Here is a 26,378-nt window from a genome sequence, read left to right as displayed (position 1 = left end):
AGAAGCAATGCCTGGCAATTGCTTTTAAAGACTGGAACTGCCTGTGAGTTTACCTCAGGCCTCTTCCAATGAGGATAGAGAATTCAGACACCCCCCACCCCCCCCCACTTTTCACACCTATTTGTTAGTTGCTGTTGGGGGGTGCTGGGCTAAGACTCCTTTGTTTAGTTCCCTCCAAAACAACTCTAGTCAGGCCTGAGAACTACAATACAGGCCTGAGTCCTTTGTCCAGCACACATGGCTGAGGCTCAACAATGTCTTCTTACTTTCTATGACCTCTGGCTTCTCTCATCTCATCAAATCCAAACACGTCAAGCCCATGACAGTCCTTGTGTTTTATTTGATGCTATGGTAACGGTTTGGATCTGTGCCTCTTGGTTAACAGTGTTCTGGAAAGCATGGGTGCCGCTAAAGTTGGCCAAAAGTGCACAAGCCCACATGTCTGGTTTCCACAATGCTTATTGCTTATTAAAAACTACACATCAACCTTACAAAGCCAGGTTGCACAGCTACTATTTTATCATACATGAGCAACATGGCGTCCACACGAAACCTCACACCAGGGTTAAGTTGAGAAACAAAACAAAAACCGCTCAAACTAAGTTTAAGGATAAAAACAACGTGCTGAATAGGGACGTCGCTCCCCTAGTAACTTAGCAACACGGTGTGTCTTAATGGTAGATTCCACAGTTTTCACTGGTACACTCTGCTCACATAATAAATAAAGATGATGGCTTGTGAGCTCGTTGTCATCTTGCTATTTCAACATGATGCTTTGAGCACTGTACTTTTGATTTCAGCCTGATATTATGAGTTATTTACAGATTTATTTAAACTCTTTCTTCTTTTCCTGTCTTCCTCCAGGCCCAGCAGCTGTGCTTCTGGCTCTTTCTTTGCTTCCGCCCGGCGCTGGCTGGTGTCCCTGGTCCCTGCCGTCACTCTGTAACCCAGGATCATTTCCTGAGCCTAAACCGCCTGGTGAGAGGTCACCCAAACAGCTAATAGGGAGGAATTTTGTATTCAAAACACAATAAAGGGTTTCTAATTCTCAATAAAAGAAAAGCAGTTTTATTTTTCAGTCTCGGCATTAAAACCTCTGATTGTTTCCATGTTATGGGCTGAGTCTATGTTAGTACGAATTTTCATGAATTCATACATTTTGGTAACTTTCTGAATGAACCATTTAAATCTGTTTACCATCTAACTCTTCTCTCAGGTTCAAGATGAAACCATATCTATGTAAGGCATCTCATGGCATCAGAGTTATATTTTGTTTGGAGTCAACTGTCTGTTGGAAACAAAGGGTTTGCTAAGAATGAAATGTATATGTCTGACATTTACGAGTCAAGCAGATGCCTTGCCTTATAGAGATGTACCAAAATAGCCAAGAATGTGTAGGATGTACCTTCTAGCAGAATATAAGCAAGTCTGTGAACATAGAAACTTTGTCATCATTTTGTTGGTTCACGATTGTTAACCAATTGTGTTCTGTTACAACTGTCTGACCTCGGCCGATTAAACCACGTTATAATCCACAGTCTGTTTCACGATTTCATCATTGAATTTATACAGCAGCAACAACCCCCACCCATCAGTCTATCCACTACTGAATGTGTCAGATGGCTGTGATTAAAACATTTGACTCACCACCTGCAATCTAACCCCTGCTGGTCTCAGACTGAGTTTGTTGAAGTGGTTAATTTCTAAAACATTGGGCTCATTGCTGCAGGCACTACTGGTTCTGAATCTCAGTCCAAAGAAAGGCTTGACTCTTGTTTTCAGGAGCTGTTCAGGCTGAGAGGTGCCAGGAGGTTGTGGTGAAACTCACCAGCCTCCAGTTGACCGCGGCTGTTTAGAGATCTCCCTGGAGACCATGTGGGTCGGGTCTACGTGACAGCAGAGAACGGCTCTGACTGTTTGTGCTCATGCATCACAGTCCAGAGAACTCCACCGCCTCAGATTGTTTGTCCTGAAATGGACACCTCCTCTGGAGGATCCTGTGCAGAGGTTGAAGGCATGAATCACAGTGGGCCATGTTTAGCCTCCTTTCTGGAAGCTGCTGTTGGACACCAGCACTAGAGGAAGTCCTCTGGCTGAAGTGGTCTTTTGGGTTTAGTTAGCTGAGGGATTTCTGGAAGCTGCAGACAGGTACAAACTGAAGAGGAGGGATTTGGTTTCTGTGATTAGAAAAGTAAAAACCCAGCTGTGGGATGAGATTAGGAAAAGGACTTTCTATTGACCTCAAGGAAACTCTGTCAGACTGTTAGCTTGACTCAGACTGTTTTTAGCTGGTGTGGAGAACTGCTGACCTGGGGCCTATACGACGAAGCAAGTTCAACATACCATGGGTATCTCTGGGTCATTCGTCTTCAAAACCCTGACATCAGAGATTACACTAAACAGTCTGATGAAGCTGGTTATCAGTTTAAATCAAACCAAAGAGAAAATCCTGCTAAGGGGTGCTTTATCCCCATCACAAGTCCGTCTAGCCCTGGTTAAGCCCCCTAATGTATTATGGTAGTTTTCTTTTCTTTATGAATAAAATGTAAAAATAGTTTCCCACACATAGACGATACTTGGGCGAGAGGGAGAGAGAAAGTGCAGGCAAGCACGTTTCCCTGCTCCTCTCTCTGCTGTCATGACTGTGAGCATCGCAGGGCATGCTCTCACACACACACACACACACACACACACACACACACACACACACACACACACACACACACACACACACACACACACAGCCTACATTGCTGCACACATACACACACACACACACACACACACACACACACACACACACACACACACACACACACACACACACACACACACACACACGCAAACACACACACTGGCGCACCAGCTTTTTACTTTTAGTGCTACAGCACACAGTTGATCCATGATTTTTTTTCTGGACTTAAAGAAGGCCTCCACTGTGTCCCATGGGTGATACTGATTCAGCAGTAATGCCGGCCTTTTGCTAAACTGTTGTGGTTCAGAGGGAGGAAGAGACGTTCAGCGCATGCTCTGCAGCCACCCCCCCTCCCCCCCGCCGTGCTCTGACCAACAGGTCAAACCATTTAAATGTGCAGCAGAGCAGACATCGTGTTGTCATCTGTCTTCAGATATCACGATCAGATAGAGGGATAGCGTCAATAGATGGATTATCTCTCGCTGCTCGTACAGTGGGTTAAGAGCAGCAGATAATGAAATGGACTAATGGAGATATAATTGTAGCTCCACTTCACTGTGCATGGAGACACAGGCTGAGGGGTCCAGACATCCGGAGGGGGGGGCTGGAGTACAGCTGGTTAACATTAACAAACTGACAGTGGATTAACTTTGTGATGTTTCCTCCACAGATTGATAACCAGTTGGATAACAGCTGTTTCATTATCTACCCGTTCACCGAGTGTCTCAATCTGGTGAGTTTATTTAAAGAAGTAAAACATGAGCAACACACTTTATGAAGGTCTGAAGCCCTGTTTCGACCGAGCGGTCTGGTATGGATCAGTACAGTTTGGTTCGGTAAAGCCTGATCCTGTCTATGTTTCCACAGCCAATCGTAGTTATCATACTCTTTTTTTAGCCGCTTCAGCTACGTAATAGTGTGAGAATCATAGCAGTGCGACACAGTAGACAAAGAGCAACAATGGAGGACATCCAGCAGTGTGTGGTTGTTCTCATTGGCTTGTGGTTCTTTGTTACAAAATGAAGCTTTGTTTCAGACGAGGATGTGTGCTGTGAGGAAAAATACAGCCATCCTTTAATACCGCTGTCACACAGGAAGTTACGATTCTTTGGACCAATCAACGGACTGCAGTGTTTAGCTCCAGCTTTTAGGGTCGGATCGGTAGACTTGGCACCCCAACAGAAGTATAGCAAAAAGTAAGACGGTACGGGACAGTAATTTGGGGACTTTCCCGACTTTTAATAATGGAAACGCCACAAAATGACGAACCGAACTGAACTGCTTGGTGGAAACGGGGCTTCAGTGAGCTCCATGTTTCTTTAAAAACTCAGTCTCACTTTTCTCATCAGCTCTAATGAAGGCTTCTCTCTGATCATTAGCTTAAAACGGAATAAAAACAAACATCCATATCAAAGACATGAACCACAAACACCTGCCAACGATAGCAAATCAAAAGATTCAAATCTTTTATTGAGCTAAAACTACAAAAGTGAGCTGGAGAACATCAAATTAAAGATTTGGACGTTTGTGAGAGAGCTGGCATCATGAAACGTTCAAACCAAAACTTGTTGCTGTGAGCTGTATAAGTTCTGGCTCTAGTGGCTCTAGATTTATGAGCTTTTTGATGAGGACTGGAAGAATCTGTCTCGGATTAATGTCTACACCCTGCTCATTAACTCCAAAGTGATTTCACCTGAGCTCCGGGGCAGAGCCGTGTTTAATGATGCCTTGTTCTTCTTTCAGAGTAAAGTGTGTTGTGTTAAAGCAGCGTTCCCACACATCCTCGATCTCCTCAGCTCACATTTCCATTATGCCCAGAGTTCAGACAACAGACGATACGTCAGCACATTGGAAACCGTCATCTTCCACCTGTACTCACAGGGCTGCGTCCCTGAGATCAACGAGGAGTATGAGGTGAGAGCTTCAGTCTGCAGACATCACGTCCTTACCGGTTCTGTACAGGTGAGCTGAATCAGTGAGGTTAGTACACTCTGTTTAACAACGACTCATAACACAACAGTTCTTCTTCATGTCATCAGCAGCAGGTAGGACAGCAGGGACCTTCTCAGGTGTTTGTCTTTATATTTACTGTAAATGAACAGCCCATGTGTTCACCGGATTATCTGAAGGGTTTCATTCTGCTGATGACACTACGACAGACATGAGGTTTCTTTAATTTGACGTACACTTTGAAAGTGCAGCCAGTACAATGACATGATGCTGAGGTCAGTTCTTAACTCTTAACTTCCTGCTTGTAGAAACATATATGATCAAATGAGACTTCAGAAGAAAAACTTGCTGCTCTGTTAGTTCAGTGTTAGCATGCTACTCAGAGTTAGCTCAGTGTTAGCATCCTGCTCTGTGTTAGCATGCTACTTGAGGTTGGATCAGTATTAGCATATTGCTCAGTCAGCATGCTGCTAAGTGTTAGCTCAGTGTTAGCATGCTGCTCAGTGTTAGCATGCTGCTCATCGTTATAATGGAGGATGGAGTACTTCCTTAATGCAGCTCAAACACTCAGACACTTAAAAGTCCAACAGTGAGACCACCAGAACTAACTGTTACTGTCTGATGCGCCATGAGTTTACGACTCTGTCAAAAGAAAAGTCTGCAGTTACGATCTGTGTTTTCATGAAGCATCATATTAAACTTTACCTAAAGCTGAAGCAAACTGACACACTGAGCACATTGTGCAAAAAAGGTTCTTTCAACGTGCTCTGGTGCTTCCTCTCTTTGGTACAAGCTGTCTCTCGATTACTGATGATTTTATGGTTCATTTGGAGCCAATAGGGTTTACAACAACTGGAGGACTGCAGAGTGGAGACGATATATATGGCACATTAAAGCTTGTAGGTTTGGATCGACCGATTGAAGAAGGTGAAAGTTGAAGGTTTTAATCTGTGCACACACATTCAAGGTTACAGATCACATTAAAACAGACTGTTTTTTTATTTTATTTTACCTATATGCTTCAGTTCATTCATGAGGACCAATCCATCGACGGGATGCAATTAGACATTTATAAATTATTACGATCTGAATTCAGTGTTGTTAATCAAACGTACTGTCAAACATTCTGTTTGTTTGTTTTTTGTGTTCGTGTCTGGCTGCAGCATCCTGGACATGTTGAAACTGATGTGTGGGGGCCTGGTTGAGAACTGGTGGATGCCTGGTTGACAACTGGTTGTGGCCTGGTAGAGGCCTGGTTGAGGCCTGGTTAAGAACTGGTGGAGGCCTGGTTGAGACCTGGTTGTGGCCTGATTGAGACCTGGTAGAGGCCTGGTTGAGGCCTGGTTAAGAACTGGTGGAGGCCTGGTTGAGTCCTGGTTGTGGCCTGATTGAGACCTGGTAGAGGCCTGGTTGAGGCCTGGTTGTGGCTGAGGCTTGGTTGATGCCAAACTACAGAGTTACAGGATTCAGGTATCAATGATTGTTTCGGGGTCTTTGTGAAATATGATTTCCCTTGTTTTAGAAATGATCCTGAGTTAAAATAGTCTGGATTCGATGACTGTGCTGGTTCGTTTCTCTCAAATTCACACGAAAATGTTGAAATTCTATTCAAATGAATTTATTTAAATTTTTTTGCTCCATTTGTTGTTCTGTTTCTTACATCTGTATCTCAGTTCATCAAAGTTTAAGTTTAACAAAGATTGTCTCTCATGTTCATGTTTTTCTCATGCTGGATTGTCGGTGGAAATAAAAAAGGTATTGCTCTCGAAGGAAAGAGTCCTGTGTTCAAAATAACATGGTTGATTGGTTGGTTAATTCGTTGGTGGGCTTTGTTGCTTTGCTGCTTTGTTGGTTCATTGCTTGGTTGTTTTTTTGGTTGGCTGGTGGTTGGATGTATTGGTTGATTGATTGACTGTTTAATTGATTGATTAATTTATGGTGTTCTTTGTTCCAGGACAGTCCAGTCCGGTTCCTGAGGATTGAGCAGAGTTCTCCTAAGGAGGCTCTCAAGAAGGTCCGCTCTGTGATCAGGATGTACATGAGCCTGATAAATGAGAACTCCGACCCCCTGGACTGGGACTGTAAGGATCAGTACGCTGCTGAGGACGACCCACAATCCACACCTGGAACCAGCCAACCAGGTAAAGAACTTCTGTACCACAGGTTAACATCAGGACCAGTGAGCTTCATTCAATCTAAGAAAATCAAGTTAACTTTAATTCAAAAAGGCTTTGAGATCTGTAATAAGGTTGAGTTACAGTAAAGGTTCACATCACAGATGAGATAACAAAAAGCTGTTATAAAAGAAAAATAACTGCTATAACTATATTCAAGAAGTCTAAAAAGGTCCTTAAATAAAGAGTTGTATGGAAAGCTGTTTGGCCAATTATTCCATATTCTTCTCAAGCTTCCTGTGCTAGTTCGGTCTTTGGCAACACAAGTTAACCAGTCGATCACAAAAATGTGTAAATTGTAGTTGCTGTGGTGGTCTGACAGATGTGTAGATTGTAGCTGCTGTGGTGATCTGACAGATGTGTAGATTGTATCTGCTGTGGTGGTCTGACAGATGTGTAGATTGTAGTTGTTGTGGTGGTCTGACAGATGTGTAGATTGTAGTTGTTGTGGTGGTCTGACTGTTGTGTAGATTGTGGCTGCTGTGGTGGTCTGACCCACACTTGGCTGTCAGGGTGTGTGCCAAACATATTCCAAACAATTAGAGCTGTCACAGTTAACTCTCTTTAGCTCAGCATTTATATTCTCGAGAGTTTAATGACACGAGAGAGATGCACAGAAAATAAATCAGTCAGAGAAACCTTTAGAAGAAAGAAAGGAGTCTGACGGAGAGATGGAGTCGTAGGAAACATACCGACTGAAATCCAGTCTAGCTTGTGCGAGGAGACTTTTAGTGATGTAGAGTTGGCGTTTGTGTGCAGTGGTGTGGTAATGTCTGAAGAAGTGATTATACTCTTAATGTGTCCCGTCCTGCAGAGGAAAAATAGTGTCTGTTATAAACACTGACATGTATGACTGCTCTGAAATATTTATTTCACATAAACAATGAGACTTTGGTATTTACACATGAACACTCAACTTGTGCTGCTTGTCTTCAGGGAGGAGAGATCGTTACATGAACATCAACCACAGAAAAAGAGAAGGGTTACTTAACGATTTGGTTTCACAATTCAAGTAATCAGTTATTATTAAAGGGCCCATATTATTTTTTTCCTGGTTTTATATGCTCTTTAGTGTGTTTTCCATGTATCCTGTGCATGTTTACGCACATCTATTTGCAAAAATTCAAAGTCAGCGTAAACGCAGCTTCTCCTACGTCCTCCTGTTAGCTGCAGCATTAGCTGCATGTAACACTCGGTTCTAGCCCCCCTCGATTAAAAATTTGCCAGTGTGACGTCTTGTCAGTGTGATATCACTGATCTAAGCCCATTGGCTCGTTGTGGAAAGCCCAGCAGCTCATGTTGCACGCCCATTAACTTCTGTAGCGCGTCCACGATATGCCATAGCCTGCGGTAGCACAGTAGTGCTAAGGTGCTCATGAGCGACTGACGAATAACGGCAGAGCCGACAGGCCGACCAATCAGATCAGACTTGGCACACGTGGGGACTCTGAACGTGAAAACAGACACTTTTTTCGAACTTTAGCTATTGTGAACATACTTTAGTAGCTACATAGATTAAATATACGAACCCCAAAAAGGGCATAATATGGGCTCTTTAAGAAATGTTTATACCCTCTGGACATTGAACAATATGTGGGTTTACCTGTGTACACCTGTGTATACCACATATACCTGTGTATGCTACACTTTGTATACTACACATACCTGTGTATACTACACATACTTGTGTATACTACACATACCTGTGTATACTACACATACCTGTGTATACCACACATACCTGTGTATACCACACATACCTATGTACACTACACCTACCTGTGTATACCACACATACCTGTGTATTCCTACAGATACCTGTGTATACCACACATACCTGTGTATTCCTACAGATACCTGTGTATACCACACATACCTGTGTATACTTGCGTATACCTGTGTATTCCTGGGCCTCGAGTTTGGAAGTGTTTCTGGTGTTTCTGTGCAGAGCATGAAGTCAGTTTGAGGACAGAGAGGAGACCCATCCTGTAATCCGACACAGTAATGTCATCACCACGATTAATCTAAACCAATCAGAGACGCCGGGCAGGAGCTAATAATGAAATGTGTGTATATAAGAAAAGTATTCACTCTGAGACATGTTAATAATAATTTGATTCATCGCTGAACTTTGTCTTTGTCCTCAGAGCGTCCTGCGAGTCTGGCTCTCTGAGTGCTGCTGCTGCTAATCCAGAACTGGAGCTGAGTCATGAACTCTCTGTCGTCAGGGAGACTTGAAGCTGCTCTGTAAGGAGGAGACAGAGGAGGAGGAGTAAGAGGATGGGGAGGAGGAGGGGGGAACACAGGAGGAGGAGGAGGATCCTGGATGAAGACCTGATGGAGGAGCACTGAGGAGCACTGAGGAGGACTGAGGAGGACTGAGGAGGAGAAGGAGGAGCAGAGGAGAGGAGAAACTTTGAGGACAGAACTGTAACAAACAATAAATATGACATGACAACATGTAAGTATGATGACATCATGCATAAAGGCTCTTTCAGATCAATATTTTATTTCATTTTATGAAAGTGAAATAAAGTCTCATATTTAAACTTCACACCTTTCAGACGACGTCTCAGTCTGTCCTTGCAGAGCTTCACTCACACATCAACTCGTTTTGAGACTAACCCTGACCCACAAAGACTAACCCATACCCACAAAGACCCACAAAGACTCACAAAGACTCACAACCCTGACCCGCAAATACCCACAAAGACTCACAAAGACTAACCCTGACCCTCAAAGATTAACCCTGACCCACAAAGACTCCAGATAAAGTCTGAGTGAAACATTGAGCTGTTTGTGTTCACACATGCATGATTATGACAACTACATGATAATTTCTTCTGTTGATCTAATGGTTTAACCCGGGAGAGATTAGCTCCTTTTCATTTCCTCATCACGGCCCATTCAAAACATTTAAATCAAAATATTCAAGGACTGTCCTGTTTTCCAGGGCTGCCATGTCTTTCAGGACTATTCTATTTTAACTGGACTCTAATACTTTTTAAGGACTGCCATGTTTTCATGGACTGCCATGTTTTTCAAGGGCTGCCATGTTTTCCAGAACTATCCTCACAATGATTTAAAAAAGTCTCAGTCAACCATCCAGGGTGACCAGGGAGCAAAGCTGTGGTTTCACAAAAAGAGGATTTATTTGGACTGAAACAGTTCATAGGATCAATTTCACTCTTTGTTTGTTCAGTCACTCTTCACGCCAGTCCTGCTTTAGCGGGCGACTTGTTGGACATCTGCTAATAATGAAGGACAAACAAATCTCTGTTATTTCCAGCCCTTACACGCGAGTATACCCGTGTATACACAGGTATACAAAGGCACATGCAGGTATCTACAGTGTTGGGTTGTATCAAGTCAACTTTGGTTATATTCTTTAATAATTATATTCAATTATTAATAATATAAATAAAATATTATTAAACTATGTTTAATCTCATTTTGGGGCACCAACCTGTACTCAGGGAAATATAACCAAAATATCACTCAAATCAGTCTCAAATTAGTTACTTATGTACTAATATTATTAATAATGAATAACTATATTTAATAAATTGAAGGCGTGAAATCCGTACACAAAGCCTTCACACCCAGCTTATATCACAATGCAAATACAACCAGTAATCACAAACAACTGCTCTCTTAAATTATAACAGAATTTATTTAAACAAAGCAACATCGCGTGTGTGTGTGTGTGTGTGTGTGTGTGTGTGTGTGTCCGTCTCCGTCTCCGTCTCCGGGGCTTCCTTGACTCTGTACCTCCAGTAAAAACTCGGAGATGTCTTGCAACCATACCCCTTGGTTAAACGAGGACTTACAACTCCTGTGACCAGAGGTGCTGACCGGAAGTGATCAGATGGAGAGCACAGGTGCTGACAGGAAGTGACCAGATGTGCTGACAGGAAGTGACCACAGTTCATAATAGTTCTAATCAGCATCAAAACCATCCTAAATATCACCATAATCTTCATCATCAGAAGCATCATGTGTGGAGAAGTTAATGAAATAGCGGTCTTTCCCTGTGTATACCTCTGTTTAGATACATATACCTGTGTACACCTGTGGATACCTGTAGATATCTGCGTGTGCCGGTATTCCTGTGTATACACAGGTATCCCAAAAGAACACAATATCTGACCCAGTGGGGATAGGTAAAGTGAAAACAGCAATGGACCCAGTAAAGACCCCTGTGGAGTTCATTCAGCATTTCAGCTAGCAGACATCAAAGCGTACCTCCGCTAGCTTAGCTTAGCACCAGCCTGAACAGTAGTTGAGTGTCAGGTCTACAGTTTGAAGCCTCACCGCTTAGTCTGGATCCACTTTAGTCGTCTAAAAGGTTCCGTGTATCTAAGCAGTCTTTTATTAAATACCTCCTCTCAGAGAAACATCTCCCATATTTCAAACATATGTGTCTGTTATGCTGACGGCAACCTGCAGCTGCACATTCATAACAGACGACCTGCTAAGAATAAGAATCAGAGTCACGTTTAGGATCGCTGCTTTCAATAAACACACATGAAAATATACATACATATAGCGGATACATATTATTCTGAATTAATATAAATATTTATGATATGGACAATGAACTAAGTCTAATATAATTAATTAAAATCTTTGGAGCAGAGGATGGAGAAAAGAGAGCCGAGGTTGACGGGACGTTTTCACTGTACGAGGTCACGACTGCTCCCTCTGAGCTCGCATTCATCACACAGGGACTTTGAAACATTGGGTCTTTCCTTTCTTTGCAAACCAGGAGGTCTAACAGAGCCCTGATGATGGATGAACTCTGAAGCCTGGCTCAGTGAACACGTCCTGTACAGCTCGTATCAGAGCTCTCAGGAAAGACATGAACAAAGGTTGAAGGACAGATGTCACCATCTTAAAGATGTCCTCATTTAGTAACTGTAAACCTTTTTGTTCACCGCGGGAGTTCTCCTCGTCTGTTCTCCGTTGACATGGAGAAATGACAACTAGACTCCCTGCTCATCTTTCAACCTCACCTTGGTGACATGCTGTCAGTGAACACATCACAGAGTGAACATGCTGTCAGTGAACACATCAGAGAGTGAACATGCTGTCAGTGAACACATCACAGAGTGAACATGCTGTCAGTGAACACATCGCAGAGTAGACACATCGCAGAGTGGACATGCTGTCAGTGAACACATTGCAGAGTGAACATGCTGTCAGTGAACACATCGCAGAGTGGACACATCGCAGAGTGAACATGCTGTCAGTGAACACATCGCAGAGTGGACATGCTGTCAGTGAACACATCGCAGAGTGGACATGCTGTCAGTGAACACATCGCAGAGTGAACATGCTGTCAGTGAACACATCGCAGAGTGGACATGCTGTCAGTGAACCCGTCGCAGAGTGAACATGCAGTCAGTCGCAGAGTAAACCTGCTGTCAGTGAACACATCGCAGAGTGGACATGCTGTCAGTGAACACGTCGCAGAGTGAACATGCTGTCAGTGAACACGTCGCAGAGTGAACATGCAGTCAGTCGCAGAGTGGACATGCTGTCAGTGAACACATCGCAGAGTGGACATGCTGTCAGTGAACACGTCGCAGAGTGGACATGCTGTCAGTGAACACATTGCAGAGTGGACATGCTGTCAGTGAACACATCGCAGAGTGGACATGCAGTCAGTGAACACATCGCAGAGTGGACATGCTGTCAGTGGACATATTGCAGAGTGGACATGCTGTCAGTGAACACATCGCAGAGTGGACATGCGGTCAGTGAACACATCACAGAGTGGACATGCTGTCAGTGAACACATCGCAGAGTGGACATGCTGTCAGTGACCACATCGAGGAGTGGACATGCGGTCAGTGAACACATCACAGAGTGGACATGCTGTCAGTGAACACATCGCAGAGTGGACATGCTGTCAGTGACCACATCGAGGAGTGGACATGCTGTCAGTGAACACGTCGCAGAGTGAACATGCAGTCAGTCGCAGAGTGGACATGCTGTCAGTGAACACATCGCAGAGTGGACATGCTGTCAGTGAACACGTCGCAGAGTGGACATGCTGTCAGTGAACACATTGCAGAGTGGACATGCTGTCAGTGAACACATCGCAGAGTGGACATGCAGTCAGTGAACACATCGCAGAGTGGACATGCTGTCAGTGGACATATTGCAGAGTGGACATGCTGTCAGTGAACACATCGCAGAGTGGACATGCGGTCAGTGAACACATCACAGAGTGGACATGCTGTCAGTGAACACATCGCAGAGTGGACATGCTGTCAGTGACCACATCGCAGAGTAGACATGCGGTCAGTGAACACATCACCTTGGTGACATGCTGTCAGTGACCACATCGAGGAGTGGACATGCTGTCAGTGAACACATCGCAGAGTGGACATGCTGTCAGTGAACACATCGCAGAGTGGACATGCTGTCAGTGAACACGTAGCAGAGTGAACACATCACAGAGTGAACATGCTGTCAGTGAACACATCGCAGAGTGGACATGCTATCAGTGAACACATCGCAGAGTGGACATGCTGTCAGTGAACACATCGCAGAATGAACATGCGGTCAGTGAACACATCCCAGAGTGGACATGCTGTCAGTGAACACATCGCAGAGTGGACATGCGGTCAGTGAACACATCGCAGAGTGGACATGTGGCCAGTGAACACATCGCAGAGTGAACATGCAGTCAGTGAACACATCGCAGAGTGGACATGCCGTCAGTGAACACATCATAGTGGACATGCCGTCAGTGAACACGTCGCAGAGTGGACATGCCGTCAGTGAACACGTCGCAGAGTGGACATGCCGTCAGTGAACACGTCGCAGAGTGGACATGCCGTCAGTGAACACGTCGCAGAGTGGACATGCTGTCAGTGAACACGTCGCAGAGTGGACATGCGGTCAGTGAACACGTCGCAGAGTGGACATGCTGTCAGTGAACACGTCGCAGAGTGGACATGCGGTCAGTGAACACGTCGCAGAGTGGACATGCTGTCAGTGAACACGTCGCAGAGTGGACATGCGGTCAGTGAACACGTCGCAGAGTGGACATGCTGTCAGTGAACACATCGCAGAGTGGACATGCTGTCAGTGAACACGTCATAGTGGACGTGCCGTCAGTGAACACGTCATAGTGGACGTGCCGTCAGTGAACATATCACAGAGTGAACATGCTGTCAGTGAACCCGTCGCAGAGTGAACATGCAGTCAGTCGCAGAGTAAACCTGCTGTCAGTGAACACATCGCAGAGTGGACATGCTGTCAGTGAACACGTCGCAGAGTGAACATGCTGTCAGTGAACACGTCGCAGAGTGAACATGCAGTCAGTCGCAGAGTGGACATGCTGTCAGTGAACACATCGCAGAGTGGACATGCTGTCAGTGAACACGTCGCAGAGTGGACATGCTGTCAGTGAACACATCGCAGAGTGGACATGCTGTCAGTGAACACATCGCAGAGTGGACATGCGGTCAGTGAACACATCGCAGAGTGGACATGCTGTCAGTGAACATATTGCAGAGTGGACATGCTGTCAGTGAACACATCGCAGAGTGGACATGCTGTCAGTGAACACATCGCAGAGTGGACATGCTGTCAGTGAACATATCGCAGAGTGGACATGCTGTCAGTGACCACATCGAGGAGTGGACATGCTGTCAGTGAACACATCGCAGAGTGGACATGCGGTCAGTGAACACATCGCAGAGTGGACATGCTGTCAGTGAACACATCGCAGAGTGGACATGCTGTCAGTGACCACATCGAGGAGTGGACATGCTGTCAGTGAACACATCGCAGAGTGGACATGCGGTCAGTGAACACATCGCAGAGTGGACATGCGGTCAGTGAACACATGGCAGAGTGGACATGCTGTCAGTGAACATATTGCAGAGTGGACATGCGGTCAGTGAACACATCGCAGAGTGGACATGCGGTCAGTGAACACATCGCAGAGTGGACATGCTGTCAGTGAACACATCGCAGAGTGGACATGCCGTCAGTGAACACATATCGCAGAGTGGACATGCTGTCAGTGACCACATCGAGGAGTGGACATGCTGTCAGTGAACACATCGCAGAGTGGACATGCTGTCAGTGAACACATCGCAGAGTGGACATGCTGTCAGTGAACACGTAGCAGAGTGAACACATCACAGAGTGAACATGCGGTCAGTGAACACATCCCATAGTGGACATGCGGTCAGTGAACACATCCCAGAGTGGACATGCTGTCAGTGAACACATCCCAGAGTGGACATGCGGTCAGTGAACACATCCCAGAGTGGACATGCTGTCAGTGAACACATTGCAGAGTGGACATGCGGTCAGTGAACACATCGCAGAGTGGACATGTGGCCAGTGAACACATCGCAGAGTGAACATGCAGTCAGTGAACACATCGCAGAGTGGACATGCCGTCAGTGAACACATCATAGTGGACATGCCGTCAGTGAACACGTCGCAGAGTGGACATGCCGTCAGTGAACACGTCGCAGAGTGGACATGCCGTAAGTGAACACGTCGCAGAGTGGACATGCTGTCAGTGAACACATCGCAGAGTGGACATGCGGTCAGTGAACACATCGCAGAGTGGACATGTGGCCAGTGAACACATCGCAGAGTGAACATGCAGTCAGTGAACACATCGCAGAGTGGACATGCCGTCAGTGAACACATCATAGTGGACATGCTGTCAGTGAACACGTCGCAGAGTGGACATGCGGTCAGTGAACACGTCGCAGAGTGGACATGCTGTCAGTGAACACGTCGCAGAGTGGACATGCGGTCAGTGAACACGTCGCAGAGTGGACATGCTGTCAGTGAACACGTCGCAGAGTGGACATTGCGGTCAGTGAACACATCGCAGAGTGGACATGCGGTCAGTCAACACATCGCAGAGTGGACATGCTGTCAGTGAACACATCGCAGAGTGGACATGCTGTCAGTGAACACGTCATAGTGGACGTGCCGTCAGTGAACACGTCATAGTGGACGTGACGTCAGTGAACATGTCGCAGAGTGGACATGGGGTCAGTGAACACGTCGCAGAGTGGACATGCTGTCAGTGAACACATCACCTTGGTGACATGCTGTCAGTGAACACATCGCAGAGTGAACATGCTGTCAATGAACACATCGCAGAGTGGACATGCGGTTAGTGAACACATCGCAGAGTGGACATGCTGTCAGTGAACACATCGCAGAGTGGACATGCTGTCAGTGAACACATTGCAGAGTGGACATGCTGTCAGTGAACACATCGCAGAGTGGACATGCGGTCAGTCAACACGTCGCAGAGTGGACATGCTGTCAGTGAACACGTCGCAGAGTGGACATGCCGTAAGTGAACACATCATAGTGGACGTGCCGTCAGTGAACACGTCATAGTGGACGTGCCATCAGTGAACACGTCGCAGAGTGGACATGCCGTCAGTGAACACGTCGCAGAGTGGACATGCTGTCAGTGAACACGTCATAGTGGACGTGCCGTCAGTGAACACGTCATAGTGGACGTGCCATCAGTGAACACGTCGCAGAGTGGACATGCCGTCAGTGAACACGTCATAGTGGACATGCCGTCAGTGAACACATCATAGTGGACATGCCGTCAGTGAACACGTCGCAGAGTGGACATGCTGTCAGTGAACACGTCATAGTGGACATGCGGTCAGTGAACACATGGCAGAGTGGACATGCGGTCAGTGAACACATTGCAGAGTGGACATGCTGTCAGTGAACACATGGCAGAGTGGACATGCGTTCAGTGAACACATGGCAGAGTGGACATGCGTTCAGTGAACACATCGCAGAGTGGACATGCTGTCAGTGAACACATGGCAGAGTGGACATGCGTTCAGTGAACACATGGCAGAGTGGACATGCTGTCAGTGAACACATCGCAGAGTGGACATGCTGTCAGTGAACACGTCATAGTGGACATGCGGTCAGTGAACACATGGCAGAGTGGACATGCGGTCAGTGAACACATGGCAGAGTGGACATGCTGTCAGTGAACACATGGCAGAGTGGACATGCGTTCAGTGAACACATGGCAGAGTGGACATGCGGTCAGTGAACACATCGCAGAGTGGACATGCTGTCAGTGAACACATGGCAGAGTGGACATGCGTTCAGTGAACACATGGCAGAGTGGACATGCTGTCAGTGAACACATCGCAGAGTGGACATGCTGTCAGTGAACACATGGCAGAGTGGACATGCGTTCAGTGAACACATGGCAGAGTGGACATGCTGTCAGTGAACACATCGCAGAGTGGACATGCTGTCAGTGAACACATGGCAGAGTGGACATGCGTTCAGTGAACACATGGCAGAGTGGACATGCTGTCAGTGAACACATCGCAGAGTGAACATGCTGTCAGTGAACACATGGCAGAGTGGAGTTTGCTGGAAAAGATTACAGATCCTTTCTGAGGTCAAAGAAAAAAGATGTGCTGCTTGTATTTTTAGTTTCTATTTTATTTCCTGTTTTACTTTCTCTGTGACCTGCAGGCCTTTTGTCTGACCACAGAGTTCATTACAGAGACCGAGCGAGGAATGTGACACACACACACACACACACACACACACACACACACACACACACACACACACACACACACACAGGATGACGCAGGAAGTGTCACCCTCTAAAAGAGAGCAGAGGTCCAGGAGGAAGGTCAGGGAGTCTCAGTCAGCTCTAAGGTAAGTCCACCACTTGTTCTGTCTCTGCGTGTGTGTGTCTGTGTGTGTGTATGTGTGTGTGTGTGTGAGAAAAGACTTGTTTATGTGACAAACTGTGGACCTGCGTTTGAACCGACTGATTCTGAGGACAAAAACAAAATGTGAAACGGATTGAATCTTGTATTTTGTTTTTCATTATTTTAGTTATCATAGTGGACATGCTGTCAGTGAACACGTCATAGTGGACATGCCGTCAGTGAACACATGGCAGAGTGGACATGCAGTCAGTGAACACATCGCAGAGTGAACATGCTGTCAGTGAACACATCGCAGAGTGGACATGCAGTCAGTGAACACATCGCAGAGTGGACATGCAGTCAGTGAACACATCGCAGAGTGGACATGCTGTCAGTGAACACATGGCAGAGTGGACATGCGGTCAGTGAACACGTCGCAGAGTGGACATGCGGTCAGTGAACACGTCGCAGAGTGGACATGCCGTCAGTGAACACGTCGCAGAGTGGACATGCCGTCAGTGAACACATCATAGTGGACATGCCATCAGTGAACACGTCGCAGAGTGGACATGCCGTCAGTGAACACATCAGAGTGGACATGCCGTCAGTGAACACGTCATAGTGGACATGCCGTCAGTTAACACGTCGCAGAGTAGACATGCCGTCAGTGAACACATCAGAGTGGACATGCCGTAAGTGAACACATCAGAGTGGACATGCCGTCAGTGAACACGTCATAGTGGACATGCCGTCAGTGAACACATCATAGTGGACATGCCGTCAGTGAACACGTCATAGTGGACATGCTGTCAGTGAACACATCGCAGAGTGGACATGCCGTCAGTGAACACATCATAGTGGACATGCCGTCAGTGAACACGTCATAGTGGACATGCTGTCAGTGAACACATCGCAGAGTGGACATGCCGTCAGTGAACACGTCAGAGTGGACATGCTGTCAGTGAACACGTCGCATAGTAGACATGCTGTCAGTGAACACATCATAGTGGACATGCCGTCAGTGAACACGTCATAGTGGACATGCCGTCAGTGAACACGTCATAGTGGACATGCCGTCAGTTAACACGTCATAGTGGACATGCCGTCAGTTAACACGTCATAGTGGACATGCCGTCAGTGAACACGTCGCAGAGTGGACATGCTGTCAGTGAACACATCATAGTGGACATGCTGTCAGTGAACACATCATAGTGGACATGCCGTCAGTGAACACATCGCAGAGTGGACATGCCGTCAGTGAACACGTCATAGTGGACATGCCGTCAGTGAACACATCATAGTGGACATGCCGTCAGTGAACACGTCATAGTGGACATGCCGTCAGTGAACACATCGCAGAGTGGACATGCCGTCAGTGAACACGTCATAGTGGACATGCCGTCAGTGAACACATCATAGTGGACATGCCGTCAGTGAACACGTCATAGTGGACATGCCGTCAGTGAACACATCGCAGAGTGAACATGCCGTCAGTGAACACGTCATAGTGGACATGCCGTCAGTGAACACATCATAGTGGACATGCCGTCAGTGAACACGTCATAGTGGACATGCCGTCAGTGAACACATCGCAGAGTGAACATGCTGTCAGTGAACACACGTGAGCGAGGCAGATGAAGGGTTGGGTATATTGTCGGCCGATCTGGTTGTGGGTCAGAAACATGCAGCTGTGTGTTGGTCTCAGTGTGAAACAGCAGAGTGGGCGTAATGACGGGTTTTGTGTAGTGTTTTTAGGATTTTTAGGAGTTGTTTAAAAATGGATCATTATATATGAGGAGTTTGCTGGAAAAGATTACAGATCCTTTCTGAGGTCAAAGAAAAAAGATGTGCTGCTTGTATTTTTAGTTTCTATTTTATTTCCTGTTTTACTTTCTCTGTGACCTGCAGGCCTTTTGTCTGACCACAGAGCTCATTACAGAGACCGAGCGAGGAATGTGACACACACACACACACACACACACACACACACACACACACACACACACACACACACACACACACACACACACACACACACACACACACACACACAGAATGACGCAGGAAGTGTCACCCTATAAAAGAGAGCAGAGGTCCAGGAGGAAGGTCAGGGAGTCTCAGTCAGCTCTAAGGTAAGTCCACCACTTGTTCTGTCTCTGCGTGTGTGTGTCTGTGTATGTGTGTGTGTGAGAGAAGACTTGTTTATGTGACAAACTGTGGACCTGCGTTTGAACCGACTGATTCTGAGGACAAAAACAAAATGTGAAACGGATTGAATCTTGTATTTAGTTTTTCATTATTTTAGTTATTTTTAAATCTTTGGAATGCAGAATAATAATAATAAAATAGATATGATGGTTGTTATTTAATGATTTGTGGGGACAGTTAAATACTTTACATCTTTGTGTTTTTATTATTAACTCTTTCATTCAGTCTTGTTTTATTTGGCGCTTTATAAACCGTGTTTTTAATTTTAATACAGCGAGCAGATCCTTAAAGACATTTTGAAACATTAAAGTTTGAATAAAGACAAAACAAGAATTAATCATAGACAATAACTTCAATTATTTTTATCCATGTGAGAAATAACTTCTGAATTTAAAATAATTTAACAATTATTCTAATTTCAACAGAAAAACAAAGTTATAATACTTTACCGTAAATGTTTACCGTAAATGTGTTTTAATCCTTTGATGTTTAATGTTTTATATTCAACATTAAAACGGTTTTATTTATATTTTAGTAATAAATTTGAATGTGACTCCAGCTGAAGAGGTTTGATCTCTGAATATATTTTTGTTTACATTTACATATAAACTTTGATCTTTGTGACATTTAAACGTCTCCAGCTGTGATGAATTATTGATCAAATAAAGTTTTAATCTCTGCAGGACGTTTGAGGTCACTGTGAGGCGTTACCTAGCGACCAGGCTGTGTGTGAAGTGTATACCTGTTTATCATACAGACTAAGGACCGTGCATCAGTGACCTCCGTGTGTTTTTACCTCTTCATGTACGTACATCATCCTCAGACCTCATCACACTGAGGTTAGACGTTATGAAAACATTTTAAATAAAATTCTTTATTCTTGTTTACTTGAAGCTCATTGCAGACTTCCTGTTTTCACAGGAGCTGAAAGATATCTGATTTATTCTGACTCTACGATGACCATTACTGTTTGCATGTTAGCACGTTAGCATGTTAGTATGTTCAGGCTCTACGCAGGTTTTTATTTTTGAATGTTTCTCATGCCGTACGTCTGCAGACCGTGACGATGAACGGGCTGATGGTCATTGTAATGGCGGCGGCGGCGGCTCTGTGTGCAGACATCTCTGTCAGTCTTACTTCAACCCACACCGAAGGTTCCTATTATACTGTTATTAATGTTTACTGTATTATACTGTATAACATTTACAGAACAATTCACTTTGTACATTTTAATACACCGAGTGTTCATGAAGGTTCATAGAAATATAAATGTAGAGCGTAAATCTATAAAAACGTGAATAGAAACTTCTTTGTGTTGTCGTCGATCAGAACAGGAAATCCTTAACGCTCTGAGAGGTCTCAGCCGCTCATCCATCGAGCCAGCAGCAAAGACTTCTGGGAGTTTATGTGGTGAAAAGGAGCAATCTGCTGATGGAAAGTTCCCAGGGACAGGATGGAGGATGTGTGACCTCCTCCGTCCTAAAACCATCGCTAAACGCCAAGACGGGAACTCGTACAACCTGAACTCCTTCGGTCTAAGATACGGGAAGAGACAGCACTCCTGATTTCTCCTCGTTTTCATTTCATCACCTTGAATATAAATGAATAATGTGAGTGGCTGAACAATAAAATAAAAAATAAAATACAATTTTAAACTGTGTAATGTGTCATCACCCCACTTCAACAGATTTATTCTTTTTTTTTTAAAGATTATTTTATATACACACATATCTATATATATATATATTATATTTTTGGGCTTTTGGGGCCTTTAATTGAGAGATAGGACAGTGGATAGAGTCAGAAATGGGGGAGAGAGAGTAGGGAATGACATGCGGGAAAGGAGCCACAGGCTGGATTTAAACCCGGGCCGCCAGCTTGGAGGACTATAGCCTCGGTACATAGGGCGTGCGCCACCAGCGCCCCCGCACTTCAACAGATTTAATCATGATTTTATTAAAAGTTGTCTTGAGATGAATTTAAATTAAATCTTTGTGTCGTGAGTCTGACTCAAGGTTTTTATTTTGACAAAAATTAAATAAATCTTTATTTATCTGTTGATTTATGTTTGAGGCATCAACATTAAAATATTCGTTGAATTGTCTAAAACTCTGTGAGTTAAATATTTATAACCGATCAAACGTGATTTTAAATTTCAATAGAGAAAAAATATTTAACAGGATTTTCACCACAAACCGAATTTAAAAAGTCTCAGCAGATCGTTAGCATCACTTTCGAAATTTGGCTTTAACTTTAATTTAATCTCTGTTTCAACTTTTGATTTGTAATCTTTGTGATATGATCTTTAAGTCTCAGACTGGCTGCAGTCAAATGGGGGCCCTTAGGGAGGTTTCCTACTGTCATTGCAACAATTGTACATTTTGAGCCACTGCTGTGGTTTAAAGTTTGTCAGCCCCCTACTGGCCTGAGGCCGACACACATCCAAACATAACCTGCTCCTCAGCAGGTCAGGTGTTTAACATGCGTTACCATGGTGATCTACCCAGGTAAGATGTGAACCACCTTCATAGTCCTGAGAACTCCATGGTAACCAAAAGTCCTGCTGGGTCTGTTTGTGTCAGACCACCTGTCCAGGTGTAACCTGACTGAAGTAAAGTTTCAAAACAAATCTGAATGTAAAATTCATTTTAATATCTAGATTTAAAAACATTCATACACATTATAATTTGACTCTGGTGTCACACAAGGTCTGAAGATTCAGAAATCAGCATGCAGACGAGTAGGTTAAATATTTATAAATCATTATTTTATTTGTCTGATGGTTTTGAATGTAAACTTATGAAGGGTCAGGGGTTAGGGGATTAGGGGGTTAGGGGTTAGCAGGTAAGCGTCACTTCTCCTTCTTCATGGCTCAGACCATCGACGAGCTGCTGGGAAACATCTGAAACACCAGAAACCAGATTTCAATCTGTGTTCTTCAGTAAAAATAGTTTTATGTTCTTAATGTGTGTTTGTGTGGGAACAGGACTCACCACATTAAGAAACGGGATGTTGACAGCTGACAGCACAAAGCTTAGCGCCATTGGGAAGAATGACCTGCGGCGAGATACGAACAAACGTATTTAAGCATTATGAGAATAATAACATAAATCTAGACTTTATTATTATTACTTGAAGTGAATCTTCGTCTGTGACTGACCTGAATAAAAGCACAAAGCCATAACTCTCCACTAGGATGCCGATGATTGGCCAGCGGCAGAGCACCAAGGCCACGCCCCCCAGGAAGAAGAAGGAACCTCTAAATTTGTGTCTCTGGAAGAAGAATTGAGCCGTCCTCCTCACGCCCACGATCAACATCAGACCACTCAGGAACAAGACCTATAAGAGACGAGACCTGACCTTAAAGAGACCCCTCAGGAACAAGACCTGACCTTAAAGAGACCCCTCAGGAACAAGACCTGACCTTAAAGAGACCACTCAGGAACAAGACCTATAAGAGACAAGACCTCACCTTAAAGAGACCGCTCAGGATCAAGATCTGACCTTAAAGAGACCCCTCAGGAACAAGACCTACAAGAGACGAGACCTGACCTTAAAGAGACTCCTCAGGAACAAGGTCTGACCTTAGAGGGACCCCACAGGAACAAGACCTATAAGAGACGAGACCTGACCTTAAAGAGACCGCTCAGGAACAAGACCTACAAGAGACGAGACCTGACCTTAAAGAGACACCTCAGGAACAAGATCTGACCTTTAAGAGACCCCTCAGGAACAAGACCTATAAGAGACGAGAACTGACCTTAAAGAGACCGCTCAGGAACAAGACCTGACTTTAAAGAGACCCTCAGGAACAAGACCTATAAGAGACGAGGACTGACCTTAAAGAGACCCCTCAGGAACAAAATCTGACCTTAAAGAGACCCCTCAGGAACAAGACCTATAAGAGACTAGACCTGACCTTAGAGAGACCCCTCAGGAACAAGAACTATAAGAGATGAGACCTGACCTTAAAGAGACCCCTCAGGAACAAGACCTATAAGAGACGAGACCTGACCTTAAAGTGACCCCTCAGGAAAAAGACCTATAAGAGACGAGACCTGACCTTAAAGAGACCCCTCAGGAACAAGACCTATAAGTGGCAAGACCTGACCTTAAAGAGACCCCTCAGGAACAAGACCTGACCTTAAAGAGACCCCTCAGGAACAAGACCTATAAGAGAGAGACCTGTCCTTAAAGTGACCCCTCAGGAACAAGACCTGACCTTAAAGAGACCACTCAGGAACAAGACCTATAAGAGAGAGACCTGACCTTAAAGAGACCCCTCAGGAACTACATCTAGGAGAAAGTAGATCTGACCTTGGGAGTTACGTTTATATTCTTTGTATCAAAGGATTGAAACACAGCAGAAAACACTTAATGTTTCAAAAAGTCAAAAAGAGAAGTATCATTTAAGGGCTGATGGCAAAGTGGTTAGTTTGAGCACCCCATGTACAGACGCTATTGACTCTGAGAGCGGGCAGCCTGTTTCCCAATTCGACATGTGGCTCCTTTCCTGCATGTCACTCTCTCTCTCTCTCTGATTTCCTACTCCATCCAATGTCCTGTCTCTCAAATAAAGGCACCAAAACATATTTAAAAAAACATTTTAAAGAAACATATTTAAAAAAACATTTTAAAGAAGTTTTTGTTAAAGTGTACTTACGTTCCCAAAAGCCAGCAGGACTGAATCAAAGTACAACAACACACCAAAGAGCAGGAAGAACATCCCGAACCCCATCAGTCCCATCCCTATTTCTGTAACAGAAAATCAATCAATCTATCAATCAGACAATCAATCAATCAATCAATCAATCAATCAATCAGACAGTCAGTCGATTAATCAATCAATCCTTCCATCCACCCATCCATCCATCAAATATTTTATTAAAGAAATCTTGCTATTCTAAGTGTCATGAACTCATCCATCGGTTCTGTCTGTGTTCCTGATCTATTGAAGACACTTTCGAAAAAACACAGTCTTGATCTGTCAAATTATAATAATAATAATATCTTTATTTATATAGCACCTTTAAAAACAAATGTTTACAAAATGCTGTGACAGACAGAGCAAATACAGCAAAACAACAACAGAACAGAGATCAACAGAGAGGGCAAAAATGCAAATAACAGGAATAATATCGAGTCAACAGGCAGGTAATTAGTTTAAAATCAATCAGGAGAGAACAAAATTAAAATTGAGGGAGAGTGGGACGACATCACATCACAGGCTGTAAACACAGAATGAAGATAAAAAGAAGGGATAAACGGGACATTGGTTAAATGAATAAAGCAACAGAGAGCTGAAGAGTTAAACGATAAAAGGAGTAGGAATTTAAAAAGAGCAGTAAAATTAATACAGGAAGGGATACATATAAAGGCTAAAACATTTAAAGAAGAGAAAGATAAAAAGGTTAAAAGCAATAAAATTAATAAAAGGAAGGGATAGATCACATAAAATCACATAAAAGCAAGTCTGTAAAAGTGAGTTTTAAGAAGTGATTAAAAAGATGCCACTGACTCTGCCCGCCTTATAACCTGGGACAACTTGGGACAAATTTCTAAATGGACCTTTAGAAAAATGATTCTGGTTCTGTTACAGGATTCTGTCTGTTCAACATGAGTCTGGTTCTGCTCCAGGTTTCTGCCTGTTCATCATGAGTCTGGTTCTGATCCAGGTTTCTGCCTGTTCATCATGAATCTGGTTCTGCTCCAAGTTGTTACAGGTCTCAAAGGCAGTCTTTCCTCTCCACTGTAACCTTGCTAAATGTTGCTTAGTGCTCGTGGAGTATTAATGTTGGATCTTTGGTTATACAACAAAGAGTTTGTTCTATTTGCAAAGTATCTGCATAGCTAAACAAATGAAGATTGATGAATTGATTGAGTAGTAAAAAACACAACACGTTTACAGTGTAACACTTACTCTGCAGCTCTGTGACCACAGCCATGATGACAGTCCTCCCGGCCTCTGGACTGTCCCCCCGTGTGTGAGTCTGTGATAGGTGTATAAACCTCTTTCTCTCAGGTATAATCGATTCTCTCAGGTATAATTGTTTCTCTCAGGTATAATCGTGTCTCTCAGGTATAATCGTTTCTCTCAGGTATAATCGTGTCGCTAATGTGTGAGGGAGTCTCTCTCGGGTATGTGTGTCTGTAAAGGTAAAACTGTGTGTCTCCTCCCTCAGTTTTGACCTTTGTGCATTGATGCTGTCAGAGTGTGATCATTAACCTGAGCAGGCGCACAATGACCCAACTGAGTGATGTCATCAGTCACAGATGTATTGAATGTATTTAACTGTTATCAGGTGTAAATTTCCTGGTTAGTTCAAATTTATTCAGAGCTTCAATCAAACCCAGCACAGATAAAAGGTAAATATCTTCTTCAAGCCTTAATATAATGTATACTGGTGAGTTGTATAAACATTCAGCCCATACAGTTGAAGAGAGAAATAAGCTCTAGAGACCCAAACTGTTTTTAACGTGGGGCTCTAAAGGGACTGACTCACTACAGGAGACAGACTCTCGTGGACACTGGAGGAACTGCAGCTGTAAAGTTTGTCATTTTAACATGGGGCTCTATGGGGACTGACTCAATGCAGGAGACAGACTCTCGTGGATGCTGAAGGAACTGCAGCTGTAAAG

General features: G+C 44.3%; 2 protein-coding genes across 5 annotated transcripts in view; one reads left to right on the top strand and one right to left on the bottom strand.

Annotated features, from left to right (window-relative positions):
- The window catches only part of csf1a (colony stimulating factor 1a (macrophage)), a 32,922-nt gene extending 12,108 nt beyond the window's left edge, over positions 1-20,814 (top strand). The window contains exons 2-10 of one of the 4 annotated variants that reach the window (XM_065955290.1): positions 865-978; positions 3,366-3,428; positions 4,439-4,609; positions 6,600-6,786; positions 8,967-9,280; positions 17,344-17,535; positions 19,440-19,663; positions 20,423-20,543; positions 20,797-20,814. In XM_065955290.1, coding sequence (XP_065811362.1) covers positions 865-978; positions 3,366-3,428; positions 4,439-4,609; positions 6,600-6,786; positions 8,967-8,992 — 561 coding nt within the window. In that variant the 3' untranslated portion in view covers positions 8,993-9,280; positions 17,344-17,535; positions 19,440-19,663; positions 20,423-20,543; positions 20,797-20,814. Of the gene's footprint in view, positions 1-864; positions 979-3,365; positions 3,429-4,438; positions 4,658-6,599; positions 6,787-8,966; positions 9,374-17,343; positions 17,536-19,439; positions 19,664-20,422; positions 20,544-20,796 lie in introns of those variants that run through there. The other 3 variants (XM_065955287.1, XM_065955289.1, XM_065955288.1) reach the window with 3 other exon arrangements.
- A 1,556-nt stretch (positions 20,815-22,370) lies between these two features.
- golt1a (golgi transport 1A) lies at positions 22,371-26,187 on the bottom strand. The gene is made up of 5 exons (XM_020659844.3): positions 25,660-26,187; positions 24,403-24,494; positions 22,900-23,078; positions 22,733-22,796; positions 22,371-22,641 (listed from the first exon to the last, which is right to left on the bottom strand). Exons 1-5 carry the CDS (start codon positions 25,682-25,684, stop codon positions 22,612-22,614), a joined length of 390 nt encoding a protein of 129 aa, XP_020515500.2. The 5' UTR covers positions 25,685-26,187; the 3' UTR covers positions 22,371-22,611.
- Positions 26,188-26,378: the final 191 nt, after the last annotated feature.

Source organism: Labrus bergylta, chromosome 5, assembly GCF_963930695.1.
Source record: "Labrus bergylta chromosome 5, fLabBer1.1, whole genome shotgun sequence".
Lineage (NCBI taxonomy): Eukaryota > Metazoa > Chordata > Actinopteri > Labriformes > Labridae > Labrus > Labrus bergylta.
This window is presented reverse-complemented; position numbering and strand designations above follow the sequence as displayed.